The 18,593-nt window shown below is 48.5% G+C and overlaps 1 protein-coding gene across 1 annotated transcript in view; it reads right to left on the bottom strand.

The window, feature by feature from the left end:
• Positions 1-18,373, bottom strand: part of LOC115317680 (sodium-dependent phosphate transport protein 2B-like) — a 45,111-nt gene extending 26,738 nt beyond the window's left edge. The window contains exons 1-2 of the mRNA XM_040208235.2: positions 18,259-18,373; positions 8,146-8,403 (exon numbers count right to left, since the gene is read on the bottom strand). Of these exons, the coding sequence (XP_040064169.2) occupies positions 8,146-8,403; positions 18,259-18,373 (373 nt within the window). The remainder of the gene's footprint in view (positions 1-8,145; positions 8,404-18,258) is intronic.
• Between the last annotated feature and the right edge of the window lie 220 nt (positions 18,374-18,593).

Raw genomic sequence — 18,593 nt, forward strand, 5'->3', positions numbered from 1 at the left:
TTACTCCCTCCCACATTCCGGCTTGCTGTTGTGTGTGGAGGAGTGCATCGACAAGTTTGGAGTGGTAGCCTTTCAAAATGAGCTAGGGATATCAAGCAGCGGTTTTTTAGAATTACTTAGTTTCTATCTTCGAACAACTACAACTTTTATTCAGTGGGGAGGCAAGCCTTACTTGCAAAAACAGGGCATATGCATCGGCTCGTGTATCGCGCCTGTTCTAAGCGATATATATTTAGCACAACTTGACAGTACTCTTAACAGCCGGCTCCAGGGATCAAAGGTAAAAAAAGTTTTTAGGTACGTAGATGATTTTTTAGTTTTCATCGCATCTGACACAAACGCTTTTGAAGCAGAGGCTGTCAAAACCCTGACCACTTTTAAGGAATGTTTTGGCCCACTCGAGGTCACGCATGAGATACCTGTGGACAACGCTATTCGCTTCCTTGACATCAGATTTTTATTTCTCAACGACCACATCTGTTGGTGCTATGAGCCACGTGCGAATAAGCCGTTACTTCCCTTTCATTCAGCCCACTCGAAGCTAGTCAAAAGGAGTATTGTTAACCTGTGTTTCACCAATGTACTAAAAAAGTCCTGTGAGCATTTGATCCCCCAGGGTTTTAATCAGCAAGTTTTGCGCTTGCTCGCAGCTGGGTATCCAAAACACATTCTTGTTGCGGTCGCGGAAGGCCTTCTAAGAAAGCGCTGTCTCGTAGAAAACAATGAGAGCCAGCCGGTAAGACAAAAAGGAAAAGTTGTTGTGATTCCGTATGTACACCGAGTGTCGCACAATCTAAAGAAAATAGCCATGCGATCAAATGTAAAGGTAGTGTTTTCTGCGCCCAATAAGCTCATGGAACTGTGCAAACTATCAAAGCCTGGCGTGCGTGCCAAACACGGATGTGAAAAGAAGCACAGAACGAAATTTGTCGACTGTACAGATGGCGTGGTTTACCGCATTCCGTTGTCCTGTGGCAGCCACTACGTCGGGCAGACGGGGCGCTGCCTAAATGATCGGCTTCGCGAGCACAATAACAACGTGCAAAAAAAGAACGGTGGCTTTCTTGACTTGCATTGTAGGACATGCGGTTGTACCCCACTGTTGGATGAATGCGTAAAAATTGGGAAATGCAAGTCAGCGGTAACACGCGAAATCATAGAAGCCGAGCACATTGATTATTTAGGAGACACGTGTGTTGCTATGCCGTCGATCGCATTATCGGAGAAGGAATTGTTTTTCCTGAGAACGAGATAGTGTTGTTTCCCAGTTATGCTCTGTCATGGTGTTTATTTTTCCTTTACGACGATGGTTGAGACTATATATATACCGGAACACGTTTTCAATAAAATTCAGTTGAAAGTTGCGCCTTGTTGTGTCCTCTTCTCTCCTTTTGTCCTCGTCTTTGTTGCGCACAAGATTGTATAAGATGCCAAACCAACTCGCCCAAACAACCACTCTTCTGGAACGTCTCGACAGCATTGAGCGGGTGGATGCGTCGAAATGGACTATTATGTTGGTTCGGAAAAAGGGCGGTACGATCGGGTTGTTTGTCGACTTGAGGGAACGTAATAAAGCCGTCATCGTGGATGGGTTCCCACTTCCCCATACTGAGGAGCTGCTGCACCAGATGATGGATTCTACTAAGTTTTCAAAGCTCGACTTGGCATCTGCGTTCCACCAGGTTGAACTGACGCCCGACAGCCATGAGTTGACAACTTTCGTCACCCACGATGGACTGTTTAAGTTCAAGCGCGTCTGTTTCGGACTTGCATCGGCGGCGGCTGCCTTCCAAAGTATGATGTCGCCCACCCTGAATGGATGAAGAGGAGTTCTCTGTTACATCGATTATGTCATCGTTTGGGGGAAGACGACGAGCGAGCACCAAGAAAACCTTAGACTTGTTCTGAGGCGCATTTCCGAGGCTGGACTCCAACTGAATGACAAGTGCGTGTTCGACGTGGACCACCTTTCTTTCCTCGGACATGTGGTGGGCAAGGAAGGCCTCGCTCCTCTGCATTCAAAGGTGGTGGCCATCGCTGAAGCACCAGTACCTAAGGACGTCTCAGCGCTGCGGTTATTCCTGGGACTTGAAGGCTACTACTCCCGCTTTGTGCCACACTATTCCGATGTGGTCCAGCCTCTCAGAAAACTGCTGCGTCAGAACCAAACATTAACTTCGTAAAGACCGCCGCCTGGCCAACACCGGCGCCAACCCCTGCGGGGGTGCTGGACTCCCTGCACCGCCGGTAATTCGGCCGGCTCGTATGCAAGTATGGCACGCAAAGAGCCCTCTCCAGGCGCTTGAGACCGGCCTGCCAGAAGTAAGCAGCCCATGGCAGCACCGCGAAGACCATCACCGCGAAGATTGCTGCTAGGCCTAACACACCATAACTTTCATCTGTACATTACACCATCACATAATCACCATCACTAGAAACGGCACCACGGGCCTCCTTGGTACGGGCTCTTGCCTTTCTGCGGTGCCGCGGCTCTCCTGAGCAAATAAAACATTATTACATTACAACTTGGGGTGACGCAGCGCAGAGAAGCTTTGAGACCAAAAGGTTCTTTTGTCATGTCCCGTCATCAAGATGTTCGACACTAACCTTCCAGTCGTTGTGACCATTGACGCATCAGACACTGGCCTTGGGGCTGTCCTTCAGCAACAAGCTGGGGAAGAGCTACACATTGTGGCCTTTGCACTCATGTCACTGACTTCTATCGAGCGGAGGTACTCTGCTGGGGAAAATGAGGCTCTGGCGTGTTTGGTCACATGCGAATGCTGGCACATCTACCTCTGGGGCCGAAGGTTCTTACTTAGAACGGATCACCAGGCGCTGGTGACTCAACTATCCTCCAGAGGTTCCGGCAGGAGGCCACTACGAATCGCAAGGTGGTCAGCAAGACTCCTTTACTACAACTTTGACATCGCCTGTCAAAGAGGCAGTGAGAATGCTGTCGCGGATGCGCTGTCCCGATTACCTTTGGTGGCAGCAGCAGAGTCAGAAATAGAAGAAGAAGTTGTGCCTTTGGTGTCATCTTGCATCACCAAGGATCAAATGCAAGTCGCAACAGCCAAGGACCCTACCCTGCAGCTAGTGACCACGTACCTTGAAAAGGGATGGTCAGCAAAGAGGATGCTCACTCAGGAGCTAATGCCTTTCCTCCAGCTTAGGGGGGAATTGTGGAATTGTCCGTTGTGGATAGCATTGTCTTCAGGGAAGACAAGATCGTTGTGCCAGATTCGCTGACGTTCATTTGACTTGGTTTCTCTTGCACACGAGGCACGCCCTGGCATCGTGAAAACCAAACAAAGACTTCGAGACAAGTTCGATGGCAATGAATAGACAGGCAGGTGAGTATGCTGTGCGAAGCTGTCACGTGGCTAATCAGCTGACAAGTCAGCAAAACCGGTCGTGGCACCACTACTCTCTGTTACTCTCCCGGAGAAGCCTTGGCAAAAGCTAACTATGGACATCGTGAATCCGCTGCACCTGACCACCGGAAGTCCCAAGTTCATCATCACCCTTGTGGACTACCATTCCAAGTGGCCGGAAGTTTGTTTTGCAAATGCGGTTACGTCACAAGTGGTGATAGATTCTTGAGAGGCGTGTTCAGTCGGGAGGGCTATCCGGAAGAATTCGTGACAGACAACGGGCCACAGATCAAGTCGAGGCTTCTTGACGACTTTCTACACAAGAGAAGAACCAAACATTGTCTCTCGTCGGTATACTCCCCGCAGGCCAATGGGTCGGTCGAACGATTCAGCAGGAGACTTTTTGACTTTATTCAAGTTTCAGTTCTGGAAGGAGGACCGCTTAAAGAAGCCGCCGTGGACTATTTGGGTGCATACCGGACTACACCCCACTCGACCACAGGGGTGTCTCCTGCTCAGCTCCTTCACCATCTCCAACCCAGGACCCGACTTGACATCATTGGCCTTCCATCGAAGAATTTCTTTCAGGAGCCAGCCACGGCAATGGAACCGCAACGAATTCGTGTCTAAATCAAATAGCACTCGACGAAGGAGTTTACAGACGCGAAACGAAGTGCCAAAACTCCAAGATTCAAGAAGGGAGATTATGTACGGGTCCGTAAGCCCGCAAGTGTCAGTAAGGCGTGAGCTTTCAAACTCCCGACCAATAAAATACAGAAACAGTTGGGTCCAGGCAGTTTTGGCCTGGAGGACGGACGCAGCTGGAATGCCTCCAAGCTCGTGGCTTTGCCTGAAGAATGTGACACTGAAAGATGCAAACGGTTGTTACACTTTCTACCCATTCCTGGGGAACAAGAGCAGTCAACCAGGAGAACCGTCTCGGACAACTAAGGCGAATATTTCGTCGAGGAGAATCGCGAAGCTTTGCCAACGTCATGTCAAGTTTCAAGAGGCGCAGGCTCGGTTGAGGAACATCACCTAGAAGCTTCGGTGACGCCAATGCAAATCATGATTGGACCAGCTTACGTCGAAGAATAACGTCAGGAAGTTTTGACGTTGACGCTAGAAGTTTCACAAGATGAAAGTCCTGTTGTTAGACATCGGCTGGAAGATTCTGCGGCGCTTACCCAGGCTACGGGAACGACGTGTTGACGCACACGAAAATTCCACGGAACCCTAGTCATAAACAGCTTCGCTTTAAGACCCAATAGACGCTTCTCCTGCATGTGCTCGTTGCCATTTGCCTCGCTGTGGTTGAGCACGCGACGAAGCGCTATCGAAGCCGAAACGCCCGCACTCGAAGCGGAGCGTACACTGGATTCTTACAGGGTAACTGCAAAGAAAAAAAATGTATTTTTAAACAGCCTAATTGGGACAAGCAAGTCACAAAACAATTTTGCCGCCAAAAACAAATTTTGTTACAGCAATATTAGTTGCGCGAGACTGATTTTAGTTTGCGGCTTTTAGCCCGTCTTAAATCGCACGCCACAAAGTTGGTATTATACGTCCCGTAGTGGCTGCTATACGTCACGGAGTGACGTATAACAGCCACTCCGCGCGCGTCGAAAGAGCGGGAGTTTCAAATGTGGAGAAGTTGTGACTCCGAATAAATTATCTCCTTTGGAGTAAATATCGCTAGAAAAAAATTTGTTCTTTCGCGCGGAAGATTTGTTTTGTGACCAGCTTGTCCCAATTAGGCTGTTTAAAAAGCCCTTTTTCTTTGCAGTTACCCTTTAAAGGGGCAAGTGGTGATGTTCTGGTTGTCTTGCCGCACCTCGATGTACACCTTGTTTGACTGCCATCGAGGACCTGGGGATCGTGGATGAAGCTGGCTGCTGGAACGTTGGTTGTCGGTGATAAGCGGTAAGAACCGGAGGCGTTGTGCCCGATTAAAAACAGACAACAAAAACTTTACTGAAACATCAGGTTACATACAAAAAGGGGGAAAAAGGTGATCACTTGGGCAAATTGCCGCACACGGCTTACAAATAAAGAACGCCTTGAAGTCAGGTTTCGTGCCGCTCAAGGTGAGGACGGCGGCTGCGTCGTAGGCGCTAATCAAAGTACCTGTCCCGGACGACAGGTCACGTGGCGTATCGCGGGAGATGAACTTTAAAGTGTCGCGCACAAGCTCATCAGGGTTTAAGACAGCTTGTCGGACGTCCTGGCTGTTCAATCAGGGCCCTGAAAACATTCAGCTGGTCCCATGCGCCAACACACGCTAAGCGACTCAATTTCGAAATTGCTGCTCATACGTGGAGTCATAAAAACACTCTCTCCTTGGTTCGAAATTCCAGAATCCAAACCCAAGTCCGGTTCGGCTCAGAGGCCGGAGGAAATATAGGGGTCCGCTACTATGACGGAAACGTGCCCCGTCGGGTAAATTCGTCCCACCACAAAGGCTGGGTGAAAATTGAAAAGCCAAAACCAAAACGGGCCAGACGTACACGAAACTTTAGTGTACGGGTCCCGACGTCCACAAAGCACATAGACCGTAGTTTACGGAACGACTTGACAGTCGCTGACAAGTACAACCCGGCTTTCCGCAGAAAATATACAAGCGCGAACCACAGCGAGAACCACCGCCGAAACATGTCGACCGGTGCACGTTTATGCGGCCAAAAAGCGCAGATGGAGAGACTCAAGCAGAAACAGACGTACGCCAGGCACATACAAGAGTATCGTGCCTAATCTGCGAGCGTCACGGGAGAGGTACGATTCCAAGAGGCAGAGGCACTTCCTCTCTGGCTCAGTGAAAGTCCTAACGTGCGTCGACGTGTTTGTCTCTCCGCCCGGGTCCCTCGGTGAATTTACGTTTGGCCCTGTGCTTCAAGGTCAAGGAGCAGACGCTCGTAGCCCTGGGGGCAACGGCCACTCGTAGGAAAGCGGTGCTTTTTTACGAGTTTGGAAACGGACTTTCGGCACGTAGGGGCAGGAAAGCGCTCACACGAACTATAAGCAATACGCCCAAAAACAAACCGCGGAAGAAGAGCTGTGTCTCGAACGCTTGCGGGAGCCCCCCCTCAACTCGGGAAACGCGACACTTGGTCTCCGAAAACACTTCTTGGGACCCGGCCAAAGTGCCGACAGACACATGAAAAGCACAGAGCGCGTGGTGCTTTCCCTACTATTCTCAATAATATCAAAGAAAAAACGACCACGTCTACAGGGCGGTACAACGATATCCAATTGGAATGTTTTCCCCTTTACACGAGTTTACTGGCACTAGTCGGACCCAAGTATAGTCGCACGCAACGCCATTAACCAACAAACCTTTTTGTTGTGGTGTAATTTCAAGGACAAAAGTGTGCGTTTTCATTCAATCTCTCCTTCGCAAAACTTGATGATATAGCTGGGCGGTCGAAGTACCACCCAGTGAGGATATTTGAATGCGGCTTATAGATTGGAACTGAGCATTGCGCGAGCACGCGATTTGGGCTCGGGATAGTCAACAGTTCAACAAACATTCAAGTATTGGCTCGTAAACAATCGTGGCATTGAAGACAATAGCCGAACCCTAACTATGCATGGAACTAAGCGTGTGTCCCGTGCTTTGCCAACCTCCTCTCGTGGCTATGATCCACATTGGCGGCATGTAATTAGTTGCAGATCACGTCGCCGCTTGTACTGGCTGCGAATTGAGGGGGTGAACGTTGCTCGTTTTTCTTTATTTTTTCTGCGACGTTCATTGCGTGAGAAAAAATGAGACGTTTTCAGATCTCTGTACTGCGAAATTAGAGCGCAGCTCTTAAGGAGGGGGAGGAGGGGAGGGTCTTCCCCTCCTCCTCCGTACCCTCTCCTCATCCTTCCTTCCTCTCATTTGTCTCCTCTTCCGTATCCTCCTCTCCTCTTTTGCACTCTCCCCTCCTCGTCCTCCCACCGTTTCCCCGATAAATTTAGCTGAAAAATTGACGCCACTTGACCTCAGCACCGTATCAGTTCCTCTGCTAAATTTAGCGGGGAAAATGATGTACCATGATTTGCTGTCACGTCACCTGTGGACAAATTCCGTTTCTCGGCTAGAAACTCAACTTCTCCGCGAAATCTACTGGAGAAACTGAATTTGCCCGCTAAATGTACCGGAGAATTGATTTGCTGTTCACGTCACGTGATGTCAACTTCCCCCTAAATTCAGCGTGTTAACGCGGGGAATGGAATTGGTATTGGAGGTCACGGGACGTCAATTTTCCCGTTAAATTTAGCTTGGTTATGCCAACGCCGACGGTAACACTGCGAAAAACAGAAAGGGGCGCATAAGAGGTGCGCCCGAAAACGAGCGCGTCTTTTCATTGGTCGTAAATGTCAGGGATTTGTTCAAAGCGGTATCCCCGCAAAGTAAAAGAATTCTGGCACTGCCCTTTTAAGTTTTCACCAACTACAGCTGTCAGTGTATCCGCTAAAACACAGCGCTGCGTGCTGTGATTTCACAGTTCCAGCCAGCAATCATTTGTCATGTCGTTTAACACTTAAAACTGTAGAGCAGAAAGGAAAAAAAAGAAAAAAACCGTTTAGGCGAAGGAGCACACACAGAAGGGGACGTCTCAAACTCAGCCAACTGTTTTGTTTTTCTCTTCTTGCACCGCAGTCTCAAGTGTTAAACGACGTGATTGGCTGCCACCTGCTCGCCTGCACACTTAGTCTTTTTACTAATAATTTCTGCTAACTTTTATTAGTGCGGACCGTCTGTGAGAAGATCCGAAGAACTTACGGTTGGATCCCACCATCGAGACGGTGATGGAGGTGGAGGATGAAGAGCTCTGCATGAGCACGGTGACCAGGACCCCGACCATGAGCCCCACTACGGGGTTTATGAGGACGGAGCTGTCCGAGAGCACATGACTCGCCGCCCTGCCGCCAACCAGCTTGAAGGCGTCGCCCAGGAGATCGAGAGCGACCAGGAAGGCCAAGATGCTGAGGGCCAGAACGGTCAGGTGCGCGCACAGCCGCTTCTTCGTGAGCGAGGGGACTGCAAACAGAAACGAATTTGGTAATTTTACGAGTCAAACCCCTGAAGGACATCGGGCACGCCCCAGGTGAGAATCGTGAATTAATCTTGACCACCTGAGGATCTTTGGATGTGTGACTGATATCTCGGTTACACGGCGCCTTCTCGGCAATAACCATCCGTCAGATTGCGGGCTCTTCGACCGGGCTTCAAACCCGCCAACTGGGGATCCGTAGGCCAGGGCTTACCTCGAAGCCACAAAGGGGCCTAGGGACCTACACAACGATGGCACGTCTTGTGCTATTCAGGATTTTTTTATATATATATAGAGATTGCGTTTATGGGTTATGGTTTCATAAGGCGGTGCTACAAAAGCGTGCAACGTAAATGTGTAAAATGTAAGTACTTCTGTACATTTATCGGGGAAACATGAATTGATTAATAATTACGCACAAATTCCATTTTCCCGCCAAATATAGCGAGGAAACGCTTTCCGTTAAATTTAGCAGGGGACACATGTAAAAATAACGATAAAAAATAATGTACCTCACATCCTCTGCACCTCAACTTAAACATAGACATCACGCTACCTCAATTTTGTTACGTATATCTCAATTTAGCAAACAACCGCTACAAAGAGCTCCCTATTTTTCAGTCTTTACTCCACGGGCGTGTTGACTTGATCTACGCTTCAGCCGAGTGGACTGAAGCGCACACCCAGCTTGACGCGCGTGGAGCGAAAGCTCGCGCTGCAGAACCCAGGGATCCTGGGTTCGAGCCCCACCCCTGCCCGTTTCGATCTGGATGAGCATCGTACCGGCGTGCGGTCGTGTATCCCTTCTGCGTGAGCACGTTAAAGACCCCAGGTTAGCAGTCGTACTGCACTGGCGAAATTGCTCATCTACAGTATAAACCACTGTCGCCCCTACTGGCAGACGAACATTACGCTGTCTAAATTACTAAAACGTCCAATTTGACTTTGACTTGTGACCGCTGAAAAGCATTTAGAGTTCTCCTTCACTCCCAATTACAGACCTTTTTCGCTTACTCTCGTCCCCGGCCACCTTGTAGGCATATGCAGTATGGGCGACGAAAAAACAATAAAACATTTCAATCTGCAAGTAGTAAACAAATAGAGGGAGACAAAACGAGAATGGGCCACGATCACGCTTATATCCTAAATGCATTTAATTGGAGTGGCTACAGTAAAACAATGTTTTCGCCCATACTGGAAGTGGCGATATTTCAAGATGGCGGCGCCCTTTTGAAATAGGCTTATAGTGAAGAGCAAAATGAAATAAAAACGTACGTTGTTAGCCTTTTTTAAAAGCAATAATGAAATTGCCCAAAACGGTGGGAACAAAAAAATGGAAGACGCTTACAAACCCCTGTAACGCCGAAATGGAGCGAAGCTCTTGAGGAGGTGGAGGGAAAGGTAGGGAAAGGAGGCTATGCCCTTCCTCTCCTGCCCGCCTCCTATTTAGGGTTCCGCTAAATTTAGCGGATATTATTTTCCCGTTAAATTTAGCAGGGAAATTACTTCGCTAAATTTGGCAGGGAACTCTTTCCGCTAAACTTAGCGGGGAAATTTTTCCGCTAAATTTAGCGGGGAATTCGTTTCCACTAAATTTAGCGGGAAAAGTTTTCTGCAAAATTTGGCGGGAAACATTTTCCGCTAAATTTGGCAGGAAAATTTTTTCTGCTAAATTTAGCGGGGAAAATTTTCCGCTAAATATGGAGGGAAAATTTTTCCGCTAAATTTAGCGGGGCATTTTTTTCGCTGAATTTAGGGGGGAAATTTTTATGCTAAATTTATCGGGGAAATTTTACCGCTAAGTTTAGAGGGGAATTTTTCCCACTAAATTTAGCGGGGAACTTTTCCCGCTAAAATTGGCGGGGAAATTTTCCGCTAAATTTGTAGAGAAAATGTTGCTGTAAATGTAGCAGACATTTATTTCCGCTTAATTTAGCGGGGAAATTTTACCGCTAAATTTGTCGAGAAAATGTTGCTATAAATTTAGCGGACATTTATTGGCGCTTAATTTAGCGGGGAAATTTTTCCGCTTAATTTAGCGGGGAAATTTTCCGCTTAATTTGGCGGGGAAGTTTTTCCGCTAAATTTTCTACTAAATTTAGCGGGAAACATTTTCCGTTAAATTTGGTGGGGAAATTTACCCAAAATGTACCGCGCGGTAACGGCGACGGCGATGCCGCTCAAGCCGAAAACGGGCGCCTAATGGCGCATTCACATTGGAAGCGGATCCGCGTTCGCGAAGCGGTTGCGGATGCGGTTCGCGAGCGACCCCGTTCAGACACACCGAGAAGCGGTTGGCGGTTTCTCGGCGATCACGCGTGATCTTTTGAGACTTGCGTTTGGCAACCCTGTTTTACAACCCAAAATCCACTTTAATTCACGATCCAAAGCCAAACGTTTGCTATTTTGGCACTCTGTAGATTTTTCTTGGGATGTTCGCAAGCAGCACAAGTTCAGGCATCTAAAAACGAAAAAAAAAAGAGAGGCAGGGACCCGCGAAACGTGCCTACGATTCCCTCAACTTCACCCACAAGCAAAGCCCAGCTAGGCGCACCTTGCTGAATCACAAGAAAAAGTTCCCGACCTTTTCTTCGAAGTGGACCCTTCCCGCATGAATAGGCTGACCTTGTTTTCGGGATAGAGGGCGAGTTTTCCCTCCGCTTTGTTCGCTGTTACCATTTTCGAAGTTGTGAGCGGTGGGGTGGACCGTGGTGCGAGGGAATGTGTTCGGTGCTAGCCGGTCGGGGCTTCGTCGGTGCCGGACTCTCGTCTCGTCACTCGCACGTCGATCGAGTCTACTTTTTGTTTGACATTAAGCTCAAATAAACGCCGTATCGGTTACCTCAGCATCGTCTGGTACGTACACTTTATTCTTTGATTCCCTTTATTATTTTTTTTTGTTAGTAGTGAACATTACAGGTCGAGCTAGCGCAGGTACCGTGCCCGCTCCGCGTTAGGCCTCATTAGGGAGTTTTCGTAGACCGCGCTACCCCCTCCGCTAAGCCTTCCGCAACGAAGAAGTTGCTACTGCGCCTGCGCGCCGATAGCCTTGACTGTGGAGTTCCCGCTATCGTAGCGGATTGCGGAGGGCCTTGCGGGACGGCGAAAACGATCTACGAAAACTCCCTATTCACACAGCCGGCGTTTCGCTCCGTCCCGGCGAAAGCGCCGTGGGCGCCGTGCCAAAAACGGGACGGTGCGGGGACCATACAGTAATATACACAAGGTAAAGAGCAGACACATAGGCCCCAACGGCCCAGATGGACGAGTGACAGCTAGCGCTCCTAGCGGACAGCATTAAACACACCCTAGTTCCAGTTCCGCTCAAGTTAGTTTCGGTTTCGGTTTGGGCGTTTCTGCTCCGGTTCTCCGGTACCCGTCTCCTTCTCCTTCTCTTTCCCCCCTTCTTTCCTTCTTGCGTCGCTCCTCGCTACGCTCCCGGGAGCTCTTCGGATCCCGGAGCCGCTGTTCCTTTTTCTAAATTTTTTTTTTAATGTTGACGCAGTTTTATTTTAATTTTTACGATATAATCCGTGCAAAACGTCTAAAAAAAAATTTCTACTTCACAAAACAGATACGTATTCGCGACTCCAGCAGAACGGCCGCCACCAAGCGGGAAAACCGGGAACCAGCCGGAACAGGTCGCTCCGCGCCTCTCCGCGTCTCTGGTGGCTTTCGCGGACATGTGTTGTCGACGCGGTGGCGAACAATGTAATTTGACGAAGGTGCGAAAATTTCTCAAGTTTGCCTGAGTGCTCATTAGTGTGGTGAAGACTCAGTAGATTGCTTCCTTCCACCAGGTGCTTGAAAGCCCGTTTACTCCCCAACACACGGTCTCGTGCTTTCGATTTGCTGCATGGGGAGGAATCACGAAAAAACGTTTTCATTTCTTGTCTGTCTCGAATCACATTCAAAGTGACGACTAGTTGGTAACTGATAAGTGGTTTCTTTATACGGATGGAGAACAGTGAACTGAGGATGACAGACGAGGTGTGTCACTGGAGGGAACAGCAATGTTGCAGTCAAGTGAACGGGAAGGTTCGATAGCTGCTTTTCTTGAGTTTGGTTGTGTTCGCTTAGCTTCAAGTTTGAGCCACCCACGCCGGTCGGTGCGTCGGCTATTCATCTTGGCTGCTTTTCGCCGAAAAATCTCTGGATCACACTGAAGAAGTTGGGCTGATTTCGCAATTACTTGATTCAGGAAAACCTGCTCGCTGCAAATGATTAATAAGAAAAATTATCTGCTTTCAAAAAGTGAGGAACGGGTCTCGCAAAGTTAGAAGCTGTCACGGCTTTATGATCTATCGCGCCTCCAATATTTATATTATAGCCCCGTCAAAGCCAGCAGCAATATACGTCCACATTGCTCAGGTTGTCTGGAAACAAAAATACTAAAATTCATTGTTCAGGATTCGAAGTCAAGTTAAATGCAGAGAGGTTCTGCGTGAATCTCCGGTGAAGACTCTCCTCAGTTTGTCCTCATTCGTCTCCGTGCTACCGGCGAGAACCATTTGGCTAAGTTTTAAGTAGGAGCTCTCTGTCTGTCAAATATACTTTTATTCAGCACAGCAGTCAACTAAGCTCATATTTCAACCGGAAGAATATACTAATATCGCTTTAGTGGGACCCCCCCTCCCCCCCATAGCACGTAATATAATACATAACCCGCTCGTCAAAATGACTTCTGGATTGCTACTAAAACCTGGATTGAAATACGAGTATCAGCTGCTTAGTGAAGCGCCAGCGGGTTGACATGCTCCTTGGCTCAAGAAGCGATTGCTTAAATTTCGAAATTTTCCTGCAGCCTGTGTTGCTGACCGAGCACACGACTGGAGCTGTTTCTTAAACGCGGATACGCACAAAGGCTCGATTTCGCAGACAGATAAGTCGCATGGTCGAGACATGCGAGTTAGCTGAAAATTACTCTCGGTAGAACAATTCTCTACTCATCGCCGCTTTCCTTAGCTGATCAAAACTGATTAAGTCTATTACCGTCTCTCCAGAGCAGATAGTTTCAGTTTTGAACGAAATCTCCGAAACGAAAGTTTGACATAAAAGGAACAAAAACACCGGGAAAACAGAACTATGCTCTGCAAGTTTATGTGCACCGGCTACACTTAACCGTCTCAGTTCAAATACCTATAAAATTGGGCATTAAACAAAAGAAAATATGATAAATTGAATGCGCCACCCGTTCAGGCGGCCCGGCCGAGCCGACTCGACCTGGACCCAGCCGCCATGTTTGTTTGGTGGTGGCGCCCCCTATAGGTCGCTGGAGTCGCGAATAGGGATGTCGCGAACCACCCTAGGTTCGATTTCGAAAGGTTTCGATATTTGCGAAGCGAACTGAGGTTCGATTTCGAAAAATTTCGATATTTTCGTACCGACCGAGGTTCGATTTCGAAAATTCGCAACTTTCGACCACAGCGGAGTTTCGAATTCTAAAATTTCGAAGCTTTCACGGTTTCTAAAATTTCGAATTCGAACATTTCGATTATTTTTTTACTTAAGGTTCGATAAATTCGAAGATTTCGAAATTCTTTGGAAAAAAAATTCGAAAACTTCGAACGCTTCGAATTTTTATAGACATGAAGTTCGAACAATTCGAAGATTTCGAATTTCTTTCTGCATAAAGTTCGAAAAGGTCGAAGGTTTCGATTCTCTTTTAACGCTAAATTTAAAAAAAAGAAGAAAACTTTCGAAGATTTTGAATAGACTACTTCCATAAAGCCCTGCATGCAACACGGCGCCCGTTGCACTCTGGGAACTAGTTGGCCAGGGAGGAGGGTGTCATGGTTTCGGTTTCGATCGACACGTCGACAAGAGATTGTTTTCTGGTCCCGAGAGCGTCATTTGTGGTCTCTAAACTAACCTAAATGGTCAGACCTCGAAGCTTTAGCACAAGCCCGAGATGTATAGCTTGTCTTAACACAAGCTTGTTGTATTTTTGTACTTGAGCCATCCTGTTAGCGTTCCAATCGAGGTATATGGACGAGCCAGTGCTGGGAGTCTCGACGCTGCGAAGCTCGGGTGCTCGGGGATCTTGCTTGTGTTCGAATCAACAAGCTGTAGCAAGCAATAAGTATGCATACATCGAGCTCGCGCCTTTACATTAGTGTTGTTGATCAGGAAGTTTGTTTGCTTCGTGCGTCCATAGACGAAATATAACTTTTTGCAATTACTGTTTTTCTTAATGTGCCTGAGTATGCGAGGTAGAACTCGGAGGTGCCATTGAAAAGCTCAATTTTAACACACTTCTTATCTCTTATTTGCACTGACCCGCAGCACTGCACGAAGTGAAGTCCCCACCCGCTTGCATTTCACTAGTATTCAACATCGCGTATGCGCGTAAAGTTATCCTGCAATAATATAGGCGAATTCGCGCATACAGACCGTTTTAAGAATGCAAAAGTCGAGCACTTCTGTGAAGAATGTCGCACCGTTCGCCGGAAGTGCGTCAGACGGGCATGAACCCCTATGCGCACCGCATTGGGGTTCATGCCCGTCCGGCGCACGGTGCGACATTCTTTAGACAAGTGCTCGAACGAATTCAAAGCGTATTTGACGGTTGCTAATGGCCATAATATTTGTTATGTGTTTGCTTTCTTCCTGCCTGAGTATGCCGAGATAATTTCAGACACACCGTTCCCGGCACAGATCTCGGGCGTCAGTAAAAGCTCGTCCAAAAAGGCTTAGCGAGGAGTAGGGGACGTTTGTTAGGGCCTCCGTCGTAGCTAGCCGATCTCAGCGTTTGCGGAAAGTTAATCTCCTATCTGCATAAAATTTGAGTGGGAGATATATGATGACACGAGGAAGACATCATAGTAACTTTTGTGCAGTAGTGAGGTCAAATTTATTGCGTTTCCTTAAAAGTTCATGCGTAAACGCTGTCCTCAACTTTGATACCCCGTGAGGATGCGGCTTGCTTTTCGTTCAATGAAGTAACAAGAAGCGGACGTTTGGCAAACAAAATGCGTGTAAGGCTCCAGACGAACAAATTCAGTTGTAGTTCACTGGTACTAGACGGGATTACCGACATTGAGCTCAAAGATGCATTCGTCGGGTGAGGTGTACGCACGCACAATATCTGGTGTTTCGGCAACCAAGGAAAGTGCCCCGGTCTTCGTTTTGTATCGCTCGATAATGAGTGTATTGTACGTTCGTGAAAAGTCAGATAATCGAAAACGCAAGCAGCGCGTTCGGTCGCGGCGTGATAGCATGAGATGAAGCTGCTCAGTCGAAACCGAAACTGAGTGGCCAACTAGTTCCCAGAGTGCAATGCGTGGTATTTCGCCGCGATGGGGCGCGTCGGTTTTGGAAGAAGTCCATTCCTTTCTAATCCAAGTTTTCAAAGTTCGAAGTCCGATTTTCAAGTTTTTCCACAGTTTCAGTTTCAAAGAACGTTTTCACGACTCACTGGTTTTCACAAAATCAAGTTTAGAAAAGTTAGGGTGTGATATCTAGATTCTGCGAAGTTGGTCAGGCAATTAAATGAGACGACGAGTGTCCCGGACGTGCTAGAATATTTGCCAGTGCAGAATTGTGACCGCCAGCCCCCCGGGGGGGGGGGGGGGGGGGGGAGGTCTTTAACCTGCATTACGCAGTAGTGATTGCACGAACACACTGTTTTACGAGACTCATCCAGTTCGAAACGGCCAGGGGCGAGCAGGAGGTTGAGGCTCAGAAAAACCTTGAAGCGACCTGGCAAACTACCTCCCTACCCCTTGCACCCTGGTAGTAATCGGATCTGGTGAAGTTTATAATTGTCCTGGAGGTTTATTTTCTGGGACGGAGGAATCGCCTCGCAAAAAGCACAAAAGCCGACACAACTCCAGGTCGAGGAGCGTTCTACCATACAAGTGGCGTCGGAAGAGGAAAAACGGGGGGAAAGAGGGTAGCGGGGGGGGGGGGGGAGGGGGGGAGGGGGGGCTTCAGCCTCCTTCTCCCCCTTGCAGGTATTTCGGACTGTTAAAGAAAAGAGAGAGGGAGAGAGAGAAGTGTTGAAAGGAAAGGAAGCCTGGAACTTATTAACCACACCGTCGATTGGGGGCAAGCCAGTTCCAGGTTGGGGATGGGGAAAGAGGGGATCAAAAGGAAAGATTAGAAAGGTGAAGAGAGGAGAGAGAAGGCATCTTGGATGAAGTCACAGTTACTTGATTAGGTTTGTCCACTACTCTATATCTATTCACAGCACTGTCAGCACTTTTACAAGCGGTCCAGTAGGCAGGTATCTTCCAGGAATACAAGAAGAGAAGAGAATGTTCTTGCGGCATCACGAACGGAGCCGGGGGGGAAAAGAATGTCTTGCGTAGTAGAGCGGGCAACTCCCGCGATCTGCAGTTTGTCGAAGAAGATTTTTCTCTCTTCTGCGTAATTGGGACAGGCCCAAAAGAGATGGTCCACATCTTCAAGAGTGTCACAAGTAGAGCAGTTTGGGCTCATCGTTGCGTCAATTCGGTGGATGGCAGATGCAGTATAGGCACAGCCTGTGCGAAGCCGGTGTAGTACGGAGGCGCTTGCACGTGGTAGCTTCGTAGGGACGCGTGGGGGTGGTTTCCCGTCAGCGACCCGTGGGTCCGGATGATTCTGGATTATCGCTTGGTGAATTAGCAGCTTGGCTTCATGAATCTTTGGCACCACCATAATGGGAGTACCAAGCTGGTGTGCCGCAGCGGCAAGAAGGTCGGCCGTCTCATTACCCAAAATGCCTACATGTGAGGGCAACCATTGGAATGATATTTCCCAGCCCTTTGCTTGGAGGTTTCTTGCAAGGTGTGCAATGTATCGGGCATATTGAGGGGCATCATCAAGATTACCAAGATGTTGTAGTGCTATTTTTGAGTCGGTAAGGAGCAAAGCTTTCCCGCAGTAAGGAAGTTTCTCCAGGGCGTCAAGTCCAAGTCTAAGGGCCACCAGCTCAGCGGTTGTTGATGTGGCGTGGAAGCGGAGCTTTCTGGCATGAGACACATTCAGGTCAGGTATATAAACCGCTGCGGTAGATGACTTGCTGCTACGAAGAACTGAGCCGTCGGTGTATATTCGCATCCATCCTTGGTACAGTGTCTCAATATGATCCTCTGTAGTTGTCCGGGCAACGACCTGTGCTGTGTTGCGTTTGCTTTTGAGCATTGGAACAGTCTCATTTATGTTCAGTGGAGGGGCATATGGTGGCGGTGCCGAGTAGTCGGTGTCCGGATCACCAATAAAGGTCATAAACTCCGTTGCCAGAGAACCAAGGCAAGAAAGGGGGCGTTGGCGAAGGCGATCCAGAAGAGGAGCAGTTGAGCGACAGACAGTTTGCCTCGCTATGTGTCGGAGTGTTAGTTCTCTACCGTGATTTTCCACTAGGTTTACCCTCGCTTCCACTAGTGTTGGAACGTTTGGTGAATATCTGGGTAATCCAAGGCACAGACGAACTGCCACTCTCTGAAGAGTCTCTACTGCTGAACTCTGGGCATTGCCGAGGTTCACCAGTGGCAGTGCGTATAGCAACCTTGAAAGAATAAGACCCCTGTAGAGATGCATCATCATTGCCTGTACGGTCCCCCATATGCTGCCAATGATCATGCGGATAGCGTTGAGGTGTCGGCGACATCTGATAATGGTTGTCTTGACTGCTGGTCGCCAAGAGACTCGGTCATCCAGGAGGAAGCCTAGATAGGAGTATGTTCGAACCCTTGTCACGTTTGCCCCATTGATCGTGTAAGTTCGGTTGATGGAAGACCTGGCCGTAGGGTGGTATTGAAGAGCGGCTGTTTTAGAGGCCGATAACGTAAGACCAAGCCTAGATATCACGTCAACTATAGCGTCGAGGCCTAGCTGGAGTGTTCGCTGCATGTTACTGTATGAGCTAGTTGGGGCAGTAGCCCAGAGAGCAACATCGTCGGCGTAAATTGCGATGTTTATGACTGGAGAGGGGTTGTTCAAGGGCTGCAGAGCCTCCGGCAGAGCTGCCATTGCTGCATTGAACAAAAATGGGCTAATGACGCTGCCCTGAGGAACGCCCTGGGCTACTTGCCGTTGTGAACTGCGCACACCTTCTAAGCGAACGCACATTGTACGCCCTGTCAGGAATGCACGAACGAATGCGAGTGCTCGGCCGGTAACACCAAGCCTGATTAGCTGAGCTAGAATGGTTTCGTGCGGGATAGAGTCAAAGGCCTTTTTGATATCAAGG

Source organism: Ixodes scapularis, unplaced genomic scaffold, assembly GCF_016920785.2.
Source record: "Ixodes scapularis isolate PalLabHiFi unplaced genomic scaffold, ASM1692078v2 PGA_scaffold0__279_contigs__length_252992795, whole genome shotgun sequence".
In the NCBI taxonomy this organism is placed as follows: Eukaryota; Metazoa; Arthropoda; class Arachnida; order Ixodida; family Ixodidae; genus Ixodes; species Ixodes scapularis.